Source organism: Phacochoerus africanus, chromosome 11 (genome assembly GCF_016906955.1).
Source record: "Phacochoerus africanus isolate WHEZ1 chromosome 11, ROS_Pafr_v1, whole genome shotgun sequence".
In the NCBI taxonomy this organism is placed as follows: domain Eukaryota; kingdom Metazoa; phylum Chordata; class Mammalia; order Artiodactyla; family Suidae; genus Phacochoerus; species Phacochoerus africanus.
The window spans coordinates 117,949,429-117,964,635 of NC_062554.1; the positions used below are offsets into that span (position 1 = coordinate 117,949,429).

At 47.1% G+C, this 15,207-nt stretch overlaps 1 protein-coding gene across 1 annotated transcript in view; it reads right to left on the reverse strand.

Annotated features, from left to right (window-relative positions):
* The window catches only part of ASTN1 (astrotactin 1), a 316,035-nt gene that overhangs the window by 15,368 nt on the left and 285,460 nt on the right, over positions 1-15,207 (reverse strand). The window contains exon 21 of the mRNA XM_047753485.1: positions 9,390-9,490. Coding sequence (XP_047609441.1) covers positions 9,390-9,490 — 101 coding nt within the window. The remainder of the gene's footprint in view (positions 1-9,389; positions 9,491-15,207) is intronic.

Sequence of the window (15,207 nt, forward strand, 5' to 3'; positions counted from 1 at the left end):
AAAAGCTGAAAGCCTTCCCAACTAAAATCTGAAACAAGACAAGGATGCCCACTCTCACCACTGTTATTCAACATAGTACTTTGAAATCCTAGCCACAGCAATCAAACAAAAGAAATAAAAGGCATCCAAATAGGAAGAGAAGAGGTAGAACTGTCACTGTATACAGAGGACATGATACTATATATAGAAAACCCTAAGGACTCAACCCAAAAACTACATGAAGTGATTAACAAATTCAGCAAAGTAGCAGGATATAAGATGAACATTCAGAAATCAGTTGCATTTCTGTATACTAACAATGAAATATTAGAAAGGGAATACAGAAATACAATACTTTTAAAATTGCACCCCGAAAAATCAAATACCTGGGAATACACCTGACCACCTGATCAAATACCTGGGAATCACATCATCAGGTCAGTCTCCCAAAGCAATAGAAGTAAAAGAAAAAATAAACCAATTGGGACCTAATCAAATTGACAAGCTTTTGCCCAGCAAAGAAAACCAAAAAGAAAACAAAAAGACAACTTACAGAATGGGAGAAAAATAGTTTCAAATGATGCAATGGACAAGGGCTTAATCTCTAAAATATACAAGCAATTTATACAACCCAATAGCAAAAAAGCCAACAACCCCATGGAAAAATGGGCAAAAGACCTGAATAGACATTTCTCCAAGGAAGATATACAGATGGCCATATACAGAGGTAAAGGACTTATATGCCAACAACTATAAAACATTAATCAAGGAAATTAAAGATGTAAAGAAATGGAAAGATACTCCATGCTCCTGTGTTAGAAAAATTAATATTGTAAAAATGGCCATGCTACCCAAAGCAATCTACAGATTCAATGCAATCCCTGTCAAATTACCCATGACATTTTTGTCAGAACTAGAACGAACAATCCAAAAATTTATATGGAACCACAAAAGACCCAGAATTGCCAAAGCAATACTAAGGAACAAAAACCAAGCAGGAGCCATAACTTTCCCAGACTTTAGGCAATATTACAAAGCCACAGGAATCAAGACAGTGTGGTACTGGTACCAAAACAGACATACAGACCAATGGAACAGAAGGGAGAACCCAGAAATAAACCCAGACACCTATGGTCAAATACTCTTTGACAAAGGAGGCAAGAATATAAAATGGGAAAAATAGTCTTTTTAGCAAGTATTCCTGGGAAACCTGGACAGCTGCATGCAAATCAATGAAACTAGAACACACCCTCACACCATACACAAAAATAAACTCAAAATGGCTTAAGGACTTAAATGTAAGACAAGACACCATCAAACTCCTGGAAGAGAAGACAGGCAAAACATTCTCCGACATCAACCTTACAAATATTTTCTCAGGTCCGTCTCCCAAAGCAATAGAAGTAAAAGAAAAAATAAACCAATTGGGACCTAATCAAATTGACAAGCTTTTGCCCAGCAAAGAAAACCAAAGAGAAAACAAAAAGACAACTTACAGAATGGGAGAAAAATAGTTTCAAATGATGCAACGGACAAGGGCTTAATCTCTAAAATATACAAGCAACTTATACAACCCAATAGCAAAAAAGCCAACAACCCCATGGAAAAATGGGCAAAAGACCTGAATAGACATTTCTCCAAGGAAGATATACAGATGGCCATCAAGCACATGAAAAAATGCTCAACATCACTGATTACTAGAGAAATGCAAATCAAAACTACCATAAGATACCACCTCATATCAGTCAGAATAGCCATCATTCATAAGTCCACAAATAACAAATGCTGGAGGGGGTGTGGAGAAAAGGGAACCCTCCAGCACTCTTGGTGGGACTGTAAGCTGGTACAACCACTGTGGAGAAGAGTATGGAGGTAGCTTAGAAAACTATACATAGAACTACTATATAACCCAGCAATCCCAGTCTTGGGCATATATCCAGACAAAAAAACTCTCCGTAAAATAGACACATGCACCTGCATGTTCATTGCAGCACTATTCATAATAGCCAAGACATGGAAACAACCCAAATATCCATCTACAGATGATTGTATTAGGAAGATGTGTGTGTGTATATATATATATATATATATATATATACACAATGGAATACGACTCAGCCATAAAAAAGAACGACAATGCCACTTGCAGCAACATGGATGGAACTAGAGACTCTCATCCTGAGTGAAGTTGGAAAGAGAAAAACAAATACCATATGATATCACTTATGTCTGGAATCTAATATAGGGCACAAATGAACCTTTCCACAGAAAAGAAAAGAAAATCATGGACATGGAGAAGAGACTTGTGGTTGCCAAGGGGGAATGGGAGGGAGTGGGATGGAATGGGAGCTTGGTGTTAACAGATGCAGACTATTGCCTTTGGAATGGATTAGCAATGAGATCCTGCTGTGTAGCACTGAGAACTATGTCTAGTCACTTATGATGCAGCATGATAATGTGAGAAAAAAGAATGTGTACATGTATGTATAACTGGGTACACCATACTATACAGTAGAAAAAAAAATAATGTATTGGGGAAATAAAAAAAATAAATTTAAAAATTAAAAAAAAATAAAGTGAGGAGAACGAAGATTGAGAGTGCTGAACAGGGCATTGCAGTTTTAAATAGGGGGAGGATATCACTGAAAAGATGACAATCAAGCCAAGACTTGGAGGAGGGGAGAGAATGAGCTGTGGGGATACCCGGGGCGGAGCATACCAGGGAGAGGTAATGCCAGCACAGGGACTCCCCGGCTATGGTGAGCAGCAGGTTTGAAAACAGCAAGCCTTGCTCAGTGGGTTAAGGACTGGGGGTTGCCCATGAGCTATGGTGTAGGTTGCAGAAGTGGCTTGGATCCCACGTTGCCATGGCTGTGGCTAGGCAGGCAACTACAGCTCAGATTGAACCCCTAGCCTGGAAACCTCCATGTGCTGTGGGTATGGCCCTAAAAGGACAGAAAGAAAGAAGCGGGGCGGGGGGGGGGGGGGGGGGGGGGAGGAAGAAAAAAAAAAAAAAAACAGCAAATAAGCCATGGTGTTTGGGATTAGGTGAGTGAGGGAGAGAGTTGGACAACAGCAGACATTATTTTTTTTTAATGACTGTACTAGCTCTTTACCAGAGCATGCTTTTCCCAATGCCATGAGACAGAGACTGAAACACAAAAAGCAAAGAGTTGGGGGCAGGGTGGAAATGGTTTTATTTAAATGAAAATAGTGACTCTGGGGGCAGAAGTGAGCTTTCTTATCCCCCAGCAGTGGCTGTTCTTTTTCTATGGAATAAGAATCCTGGAAGGCATCTATGCTTTCTGCCAGTGGCTTCCTCGGCTGTTGTAACAGAAGTCTCCTGAATGGAGGTCCTAGGTCATCATTTTTTATTATTCTCGGGGGAGCTACCTGAAACCTCAGTCTGTCCCCACAATGAAGTAACTGACCACAGAATTCCACATGAACACTTGAGGACAACGAATCCCAACTGGCTTTCTACCTTGGTCATTCTTAGCACTGTCCAAGTTGCAAAGTCCCTTTCCCCCACCCTCCAAGGCTGTCCGCCCTTTCTCTCTCCTACCTTTCTCTCCCCAGGCTGCTCTGTGCTTCCCTCACACCAAAGGATTCTCAAACTTGAGAATTAAACTTGATTCGTAACCTGGAATACTTGTGAAAACACAGATTTCAGGTTCCCACTGGAGCTCCTGATCCAGTAGGTCTCAGTGGATCCTGAATATTTGCATATCTAACAAGTTCCAAGGAGATGCTGATGCTGCTGGTCTGGACCATACTTGGAGCCCAACTGTTCTATATAATTCACCCTCTCAAAACTTTCTTCTTCTGGAACCAGCATCATTACATGGCAAACAACTCTCCCTTCACCCTTGACCTTGGCACACACTTTTCCTTCCTTCCACATCTCTGTGTTGGCTGAAACCTGGACGAAGCCTTCTCTAGTCCTGAGGGATCCTTGTCATACCCTAGAGAAGAGCAGCCTCCCGAAAACAACGACTTTCTCTCTGTCCCCACTTTAAAACTTACCTGCCTGTTCCATGTCCCACCACTCATTGTCTGACTATGCTTCTCCTTCCATGGAGGAATCTAGTATCTGGTTATCTTCCCCACCTCACTTCGTATCACCATTTGGGGTGACTGCACCGCCCCAATGAAAGGCCTGCTTAAGTCTCTAGACTCCCCAGTCACCAAAGTCACTCGTACCTGAGAACTTCTCCATCTCTGAAGTAGTAACTCCTAACATCACCCACGTGTTATGACCACAACCTCCTTTCAGGACTCTTGTACTTCTTATTGCTACCACATATATTCTTCAGTGACAGGAAGCCCAAGTCCTTACGTGTCTGCCTTCACCCTAGGCATCGGTCTGGTATTTACATCCTTACCTACCTAACCTAATCCACACGGCCCATTGCTAGTGCCCTCAGATACCTTGGTCCATCTTTTGCCTTCCTCTGCCTTCATTCAGCTAGGCTGCTAGGATCTACCAGGGAAAAACCACAAGGAATAGGTAGTCTTGCTTGTGTTCCCTCAGCATTTTGTACACACCTCTATACAGCACTTTCCACAGTATATAAGGCTGAGATAACTCTTCTTTCTCTCATGCTTGACATTCAATCCATTAGCAAATCCTTTTGGTCCTCCCATCAAAATAATTTGGAATTGGACCACTTCTCATCACCTCTATCCCAATCATTCTAGTTTAAAACAACACCATCCCTCCTCTGTATCGTCACTGCCTTCTAATCAGTCTCCCTGCTTCCACCTTAGACCCACTCTTTGGAGCCCACTAGAGTGGACAGAACAATCCAGTAAAACATTAAGTCTGATTATGTCATTCTTCTCCTCGCTGTTTTCCAAGGCTTCCTATCTCAACCCCTAGCAGAATCCCCTCCCTACTCTGGTGACCAAGCCCTGGAGGACCTGCCCCATAGCCACTCAAAGTTCCTTTCCTGCGCCTCTCCTTCTCACCTCCTTTCTCCCCAACAGAGCCTTCTTTCTCGTCTTCAAACACACCAAGCGTGTCTGCACCACTGCCGCCTACTGTAACAATGTCTGCGTCTTCCTCCTTCACCTCCTCCCATCCCACTCTAGGTGAAATTCTGCCTCTGCACCTCCAATACCATTTCCCTGCTTATATGTCTCCATAAGTATGTCATTATCCAAAATATTGTTTTGCTATTTGTTACCCCTGCTTAAATATAGACTCCATGAGGCAGGGGATTTTGTCCCCTAATACCTAGACCAGGTATTTAGTAAGGTCTTAAAATAAGTTGTCTGATTTGATAAATTCATGACATCTGATTATAAACGTATTGAAAATAGATTCTGAGCCTAGTTATGTTTGTTTCTTTAGCATCTAACACCAGGCTCTGATATTAATTAACAAATGGCTGGGGAAGAAGCAGATGAAGAAATGGAGAGTATCTATGCCTGGCATCAGGAAAAGAGGACGGATGTTGGAGGAAAGATGGATGAGAACTAGCCTTCCCTTAGGGCAGCTATGTGAAGAGCTCCTGGAAGACCATGCCCCAACCTAGAGACCAGGTTGATCTTATTCCTGACTCTAGCCCATACTGCTGGGAGGGCTGTTTCAGGAGAACACTGGTAGAAACTTATTTGCAGAATGGCTTTACTGTCATGATGTGGGGGAAAAAAAATTTATAGAAGGTATCTAGTTTAGGAAGATGTTCATAGAAGAAGGAGAGTCCAGCTTCCTGGTAGATAATTAGGAGCTGAAGTCATGCTCTTGGTCACTTAAAAGGTAGTTCCCATTTTTACTAGGTTTAAACTCAACCCAACTGAGTTATATTTATGTTCACCATCTGGGTTGGAAGGAGGCAAAGCATATGTTTTTTTTTATGTAACTGCTAGGGTGGTATTAACTTACAAGGATGCCCTCAATTAGTCTAACTCATTAATCTCCACGCCTGCCCTGTACAGGGCACCTTCTTGGCTGAAAGATAACAGGACCTGGGGATGTTATTTCATTCTCTCAGCATTAAATTGCCTCTCATGCACCCAGCTGGTCTGTTGGGATTTCAGAAAGTCTTCTTTGTCAGGGAGCACAAAGGGTCAGAAGCACATCCTGATACGCTTTGGAGACTAAAATTAACACAAAGAAGTCCCACAGAGAAATAGTACAGTGGGCTCTCCTGGGCAGATCACTCTATGTTGGCCACTCTTTATTCCAGAGATGCTTCTATCCATATATTCCTGCAGGTGGCGTCAGACGACATCCCTCCCACCTGCTTCTCACCCCCCACACCCAGATTTCCAACCAGCCTGCTGCCTATTCAGCAAGCAAGCCCAAGGTGCCTGCCGCTGCCAGCAAGATCAGCAGATTCTCCACAACAGAAATAGCTGTGGCACCTCCTCATCACCTGTTCTTACCCTGGCTTGGAGTAAGAAATCAACAGATGATGAAATAAGGGTACCACGGGTTCCGCCAGTCTCTCAACCCCAGATTCTGCTTTCATCATCAAGGGATTTCAGAGACCTTCAAAAGTCATTCAGTCCGTACCCCATAAGCCAGGCAGCTCTCACTGAGAGGTGCATCTGTCTTATACTTAAAGGTCTCCATTCAACTGTAATACCTCAATGGACACCAGTGGTCCTCAAGGGAATATTATTTTGGTGTCTAACTTGAACACTACTTTCTTTTTTCTTTTTTGGCCGCATCTACGGCATGGAAGTTCCCAGGCCAGGGATTGAATCTGGGCTGCAGTTGCAGCAATGCTGGGTCCTTAACCCACTGCACCACAGTGGGAACTCCTTGAACACTATTTTTTAAGGTGGGTCTTTTATTCATCAGTATTGAGAGACAAAGAAAGGTTTTCAGTCTCTTACGTAATAACCTTCTGAACATCTAATTTAACACAGTAAGCAAAATGGGAATTGATGTCAAATAATAAGCCTGAGTGCTGGCTCTGCAAGATGCCAACTTTGTGACCAGCTTACTTACTCTACTCCGAATCTCAATGCCTGCATCTATAAAGTGGGCCCATATTCTATTCATTCAATAAACACTTACTGAATTCCTACTCAAACTCTATACATGGTTAGTGATTTTAACAGAGACACTGACTGGTGCTGGAAGTTTAGCTTGTGCGAGTTCCAATAAGAGAAACAGTGGGGCTAAGCTGATGATGTGCTGGTAGCCCTCGAATCACCTGTTCACGACCCCTGACTCCAGTTGTATCAGGCTGACCACGAGGGGCACGATTCCATAATGCAGACTCCCTAACATGTCCTGATCACTTACTAGGGGATAGGCACTTAAAAATACTTCATATATATTCGCTTAATAAGTTTCTCACTAGAAACTTATTATCTAGGATACCATTATCCCCACCCCACTTTACAGAGCAGTAAATTGAGGCACAAGGTGAAAACAACCTGCTCAAGGTCAAAAAGTTAGATGGGACAGCAGATATTTGACCCTGGGTGGTCCTACTCCAGCATCTAAGTTTCCCGATAACCAGCTGGTCACCAGGCTGCTTGCTAAGTGTTAAGGACGCCAGGGTGGGCAAGAAGAGACCAGAACCCTGCTGTCATGGAACTCACTATCCAGTGGGATGGGTGGCCATTGAACAGGTGATTGTAATAACAAGCTGAGATTAATGTTCTGAAGGGAATGCCTTCATGTGGTACTATGAAGGCATTTGGCAGTGGCCCCTGAGCCCTCTGTACTGAGGGACACTTGCTCTGAGATCTGCAGGCTGGGAGAAGTTAATCTGTGAAAGGAGCGGGGCTGGAGAGCATCTGCAGGAGTGAGATGGACAGGTGGGAAGGCTCACGCTGGAGATGGAAAAGGTGTGTTGGAGGAACTGAGAAAGGCAGTGAGGCTGCAGGAAGTACAGACTGACAGGGAGCACGGGCAAGAGGAGGCTGGAGAAGTGGTCAAGGGCTTCCCCCCCCCGCCCATTTAGATCCTAATATGCCTGTTGCATATTTTGATCCCCGTCACAAGAGGAATGGAGATCCGTTACATTACAGAGTTGTTGGGAGTTCCCGTAATGGCTCAGTGGAATGCAACTGACTCCATGAGGATGTGGGTTCGATCCCAGACCTTGCTCAGTGGGTTAAGGATCTGGTGTTGCTGTGAGCTGTGGTGTAGGCTGAAGACATGGCTTGGATCTGGTGTGGCTGCGGCTGTGGTGGAGGCCGGCAGCTGCAGCTCCAATTTGACCCCTAGACTGGGAACCTCCATATGACAAAGGTGTGGCCCTGAAACGAAAAACTAGAAATAAATAAATAATTAAGAAGAGATGTTAATATGATCAGATTTCTGTGTCGAAAATATCAGTGCCTTTAACGTGTCATGCATGTTAGGTGAAGCAAAGCATGTGAAAGCCCTTCCCTTTCAGAAGGCGTGAAGTGCTACAGCATCAGTGATCTTCATTAAAGTAGGCCTCTCTGCCCACTGTGACTTTGCGTCACCCTGGCACCACCCCTTGAACATTGTGGGGTTGTGTCAACTTGCAGCCAACTTGATAGAGCTGGAGTCAGAAGCCAGAGTTAAGGTGCTCTGAGGGATACCACAAGCCAGCGTGACAACCGCATTTCTCTTACCAAAACATGCACAACCTAAACTTCCAGCCTCAGTCACTGTCTCTGTTGACGGCACATGCTCAGTCTATGAACAGTCCAACTGCTAATAGGTATTAGTGGTTGAGCAGATCACTTTAGGTAGCACCAGAGCCCTGCAGAAGTGGTGCCCAGGACAGCCAAATTCTGGTTGTGGAGGGGAGGTACTAAGCCTTTGAGCAAGAGATGCTATCAAGACCACGTGGGGGCTTTATGAGGTGATGCAGCGAGAACTGTGCTGTTTGTGTGATGGATGTTGAGTGACAAAACAACCTCTTCCTAATGGCCAGGGACTAATGCTGATGTACCGAAAAACTGGCCCACAACAACTCCAAAAAGCAGAATGAGGATTTTGAGACATCTTTGGGAGGGAGGGAGTGAATACAGCGATTAATTCTAAATCTGTAGCCTTCCTATGCTGTAATTCAAAACCACCTTTCAGATGTACCAAAAAAAAAAAAAAAATGAAGCGAATAAGTGACCCGATCAGCATCCTGAGGGCAGAGATCACAGGTACTAAAGCACCTGGGGCCACGTACCTGAGCCCCTGGTGTATCCCACGTGTGTCGGGGGCCTTCACCCGTGTCTGCTCCTGGCTCCCCGACTTACAGACTGTGGAATAATGGGATGGGAATTTCCACCAGAGGCAGAGGATGAGGAGGTCCTGGAAAGGAGATGCTGCTCTCCTGAACCTTAACCCTCCCCCTTCCACACTGAAGCCCAGCTTGTCCCGTTTGGCTTCCTTGCTCCCCTCTCCCCATGGTGAAGGGAGGTGCCTGGAACAGCCCTCTGCAGACTCTGCTGGCCTCAGTGTCTCCTACCTTGGGCTTTGACATCGTCCACCACAGGGCAAGGGGTCTTCACGATCACGTCACTTGGCCTGGAGCGTCGACCGGTGTTGTCCACTCCCCACAGGGTGAACCTGGCAGGGAGGGGAAGGTATCATTAACAGAGAGAGCCTGAGTTTCCGGCTGACAGCTGAGCCCTGCCTGGATGGGTGGCTTTGCCCCTGGCTGCTCTTGCTACCCTGCCATGCACTGCTACCACCCAGCTCATAAAGTACACAGTCCAGAGCTTCTCATTGTTTCCTGCGGGGTCTTGGGTTGTCATTTGCCATCTCGAGTATATTATCTGACAGCGTCATCCTGGCAAAGAGCAGTGGTTCTCAAAGTGGGGTCCCCAGACCAGCTGCATTGCCTGGGAAGCTGACAGTAATGAAAATTCTGGGGAGTTCCTGCTGTGGCTCAGCAGTCAACAAACCCGACCAGCATCCACGAGGACAGGGGTTCAATCCCTGGCCTCACTCAGTGGGTTAAGGATCCGGTGTTGCTGTGAGCTGTGGTGTAGACTGCAGACATGTCTCAGATCCTGCGTTGCTGTGGCTCTGGTGTAAGCTGGCGGCTACAGCTCCAATTGGGACCCCTAGCCTGGGAATCTCCATATGCCAAGAGTGCGGCCCTAAAAAGAGCAAAAAAAAAAAGAAAGAAAGAAAATTCTCATGCCCCACACAGACCTACTGAATCTGAAACTCTAGGGTGGGGACATAAATCCACAAATCTGCTATGACAAGCCTTCCAGGTACTTCTGATGTCAATGACATCCTGCCAGCCACTGAGCTGAGGGACAGAGCGTGTAACTATGGAAACAGAAGGTGTGAGGCGGAGTTCCCGTCGTGGCGCAGTGGTTAACGAATCCGACTAGGAACCATGAGGTTGCGGGTTCAGTTCCTGCCCTTGCTCAGTGGGTTAATGATCCGGCGTTGCCGTGAGCTGTGGTGTAGGTTGCAGACGCGGCTCGGATCCAGCGTTGCTGTGGCTCTGGCGTAGGCCGGTGGCTACAGCTCCGATTCAACCCCTAGCCTGGGAACCTCCATATGCCGCGGGAGCGGCCCAAGAAATAGCAACAACAACAACAAAAAGACAAAAAAAAAGAAGGTGTGAGGTGGGTCTGAAGCCTCCACTCCCCAGCACGGGGAGCTGCAGTTAACTCCTTGGAGCTTTACTTCCCCCTTTCTGTGAAATGGGGGTGATAATAAAAATGCGTGTAGGTCATTGTGAAGACCTTAATGTGCAAAATGAGATAATTATGTACAGACAGACCTAAGGCTGAACCTGGAGCCCAATGATACTGCATAAATCACATTAATTCTTGTGCTCAGCTGAAGCTTTTATGCAAAGCACTGAGGATAATTTTCCTCTTTGAAGTCAGAAGTGAAACAACCAGAGCTGAGGGGTCCTGACTTGCCTGTGACTGGGGGCTCTATTTCCTACATGCAGCTCCCTCTGACCCCATGAAATGCTCCCTGCTGTAGACCAGCAGCCCAGAGTGGGAAACTTAGGCTGCCCCCAACAATGTGAAAATGTGATTCTAAGAACCCCCCTCCACCCTTACACACACGCACATACACAGCAGGAAGAGGATGAAGACCTGGCCATCAAAGGCTGAATGAATATAAAATTTCCCCCTTGAGTGATGGAGCTGGATGGAGAGGAAAGAGCAAAGCCAGGTTCTAATCTAGTGAGTCTACAGCCAATCATTAATGCTGCCTTTCTTGTCTCTTTCTCTTTTGCTGTGTCGACATGGGAGGCTGCATTTATCGACAAGTCTGGATTTTCCTGCCTCTTGGCAGAGCTACAGGGAGGAAGAGAGGTGAAAAGAAGAAAGATGCCCTGAGATAGAGGGGCCCAGACGCATGTAAAGGTAAATAGGTCTCAGACAGCTGAACCGGTGAGGTGAAAATAAATAGAAATTGTGCAATGATTCTGCCAGGAAATATAAGTTTCTCTCAGCAGAGAAAAGACAGCCTTGCAGCCAACACTGCCTCCCCACAGAGAAACCCAGGAAATGGTCCGTGTTTAGAACCTATGTGCTCTGATGTGCTATTCCCCCTCCCTCTGCCTTGCCCAGGTCTTGAGCTGGAATCTGGGCAACTCAAGCAGCCAGGCTCCATCCCACCAGACGCGCAGACTGGCCTAGGTGCAGAGCAGGCCTGCGCACTCCTGGGGACAGCCCCACCTCCTAGCTGTCAATCAAACAAGGACCAACATTAGCAGGAGGTGGCTCTGTCTGTCCCACTGTCCTCTGCTTCTTGCCCTGCTCCTAAGTACAGATCTACTGCCTTGCCTAGTACCAAACCCCACTTCCACCCTGATCCAAAATCCAGGGGCCAGCTTCCCTTCTCCCCTGCCATCTCTTCTCTCCTAGGTCTGAGCAGGCCCTTTGCACCCAGCCCCCAACACTGGGCTGCCTGGTCGCTAGAAATGACAGCCCCTGGGAGTTTTTCATCATTCCCCCAACACCTTCCTACACACACACACACACACACACACACACACTCCTCACACACACCGATCATCCTCTGGCTACTCTTTCTAGAATGGTGACTGAGGCCACAAAACCCGAAGCCAGAGCATCCAGTCTGCCTTGTATTGCACCTGCTCCAGCTGGGTCTCGGGCCAGGTCTCAACTCTCTCCTCTACACTCCTGCTCCAGACTGACTGTGCTGTTTCTCAGGTTATGGGCTCTGAGGTAGCCCGAGCAGACTGCAGGTGAAGCCCTCTGTCACCCCTGTGTGCCCTCTGTGGGACAAGAAGCACAGGCAGTAGAGCAGGAGAGAAAGGGAGGCAGAGACTCCAGAGAGTGACACCATCCTACAAGCCTGGCTGGGGCTGCCTCCTGGGGTCTGAGTGAGCCCCCATCTCTCCCTGGAGATCCTGATAACAGGGCCCCTTGTGTGTAGGAAGTCCATCTCCCTGCTCAGAGATGGGTTACACTCTGACCTCCCTTCCAGCTGTCACTTCTCACCAGAGTCAGGGGACTGGAAGCTTTGTGCACCTGTTCCCACCAGTGGGCTCCCATCCTGACTGCCACTCCCCAACTCCAGGTCTGAGCCCACACTCCTGAGCCCCTGTCCTGGCCTTGGTGGCTGAGTCCAGTCTACCTGGTGCCCCACCCTCTGTAAGATGGCCCTTCTCCGTCTTTTGCCATCACCCTTCAGGGCCCTGAGCATGGCCTTGGGACCCCGGGTCAGGGCTGGCATCCTGCTACCTGGTGATGGGCTATGTGACCTGTATGTTTACAGTGGAGGGGTCACCTGCTCTAGACTGTCTGTGGAGGGTTCCAGCCACCTGTTGTAGCCCACCCTCATTTAACCTTGGACCCTTAATTTCTAGCAGTTTCCCTGGACTATGATGACAAATGACCTTTAGCCTCGGGTACTGTGGTGGCTGTCAGGGGGACACTCTCTCCCAGTGCCTGGGGTGGGGTTAGTCCTCGCCCCACCCCACCTGTCCCAGTCCCCCAAGTTCTTCTTGGTGCTCCATCCTGCTGTGCATTCCCACTAACTCTCCTGCATCCTGGGCTGGGATAAAATGTGTAATGAGTTCTCATGTTCCTCTGACGGGGCAGTTACTATAAAGTTTAAGGTCCTAAGCCTTTACCATTTTTAACAGTAAAGCATGTTATCGGGGAAGGAAATGGTCCCCACAGCCCTCTAGGCAGAGAGGACACTTGACCTAAGAGCCCATGCTTGGGGGCTCCCTTGGTCCTGAAGGGGCCCTGAGGAGTTGCCAGATTATTTTTGCTACTGAAGCAAGCCTGGGGAACACTCTCCACCCTTCACGTTCAAAGGTCAACGTGTAGTTGTTTCAGGAAGGTTCCCTCGGTTTACTGTCAGTATCACCATTTCCACCAATGGACATGATGAGGGTGAGCTGGAATTACTGGGCAGAAGAGATAAGCCCTGCTGTGTAAGTACATTAACTGCCTCGTCCAAAGCTCCTGGGTCCTTTCCACTGATGCCTGGCTAGGACTGTTCAGTCTTGTCATTAGAGCCTGTGTGATGACATGTATATCGTGTGTGTGTGTGTGTGTGTGTGCGTGTGTGGCCATGTGCACACGCACGCACGTGTACCAGCACAGCCCTGATCTGGCTCCAGGAATGGAGTTTTAATGAACTTATTTGCAGAACAGAAACAGACTCACAGATTTTGAAAAACCTGTGGTTACCAAAAATGGACAGGTGGCGAGGGGAGGGGGGGGACTGGGGGTTTGGGATTGGCACATGCACACTGAGGTACATGGAGTGATTGGCCAACAGGGCCCTGCTGTCTAGCCAGGGGACTCTACCCAATATTCTGTGCTAACCTATGTGGGAAAAGAACCAGAGAATGGATGTGAGTACATGTACAATTGAATCACTTTGCTACACAGCAGAAATTATCACAACCTTGGAAAGCAACTATACTTCAATAAAACTTTAAAAAATGGAAAAAAAAAAAAAAAAAAGACCTGAAACTTGATGTATGTGGAGCACCCTCAGGCCTCCTGCCAAGGGCTGACTGCCTCTGTCTCCTGCTTTTATACTTTTATACCTTCCCCCTTCAGGTCTGGTGGTTTCTGCGGATGACTCCCGATCCACTCCCTTTTTCTGAATTAACTGCCTCATGCCCTCCCAAGCAGCAGATCTCCTGTGAGCCCACTCTGCGATGGGCGGGGGGGCGGTGGGCTGTAAGGCTGGGGAGTCACTCCCCACTCTGGGCTCCGTTTCCTCGTCTGCAAAATGGAGATGCTGGATCAGTACACTTTAGGATTCCTTTTAACCAGGGAGTTGTAACTGGTTTTGTATACTGGATCCTCCTCAGAATAATGCTTTTCCAATGCAGTCAAGCAAGTGAACAGAATGACAGTGAGCCAGCTATACTGCGAGGCCATTCTACCTCCGTGGACCTCAGGTGAAGAGCCAGCTCTGTGCTTTAATGTGAGTGAGAAAATCAGACGAGGTCCTTCCAGTAGCCTGGACTGGCTGGGGAGTGAGACACAGTGAAGAAAATGTAAACCTTTGATTCTATTCTTAACCGCCTTCCACACCCCGACAACAAGCTGTGTGACTCTGAGGCAATTACTCAGTGTTGCTGAACCTGTTTCCTCAACTATAAAATGGGAACTATAACCTTAATCTTACAGGGTCTGGGCTGGGCAGGAGAAGAACCCACACAATAGTGAACACTCCATAAATGAAGGCTGCCTTCCTCCATGTTACAGATAAGAAAAGTTCGTTGCACCAAGTGTCCTGCTTAATTCCCTACTGGTTAGAAAGAAAATCAGGTCGGGGGCCCATGGGTACTCAACCCTTAATGCAAAGCTTCCCTCCTTATTCCAGGGACCTAAATTCTGGTCCACTGGATCCCGCAGCAGAGGAATCTCTCCCAGGCCCGCCCACATGCCCTTTTCACGTGATCTGCAGCGCCACCTAGTGGAGGCTAGCTGTTTTTCTCTCTGCCCCAAGCACTGTCTCAATTTCTTCACTCATCAACCTTGACAGAAATGTCATGTTTTTCAAAACATAAGAGATCGACACTCTAAGTTCACCTGGGCTAGTAGAGTGAACATCGGCCTCAGGTCTTTGATCAGGAAATGCAGCCAGGCCAGGTCAACACGAGGTAAGGGCTGGCACTCCTAACGGACGACCATGCCAGCCTCACACCCAGAGAACTTCGAAATTCCTAGTTAACAGTTGTGACTTAGTGGCAGGAATTACCAAGCCCTTATGATACACGGTGGTTCCAGTTTCAGCACGCTTGAGGCATTTATAGCCTGTTAGGTGTTCCTTGCTCCCAAACCTTTGTTCCTTTCACCTGC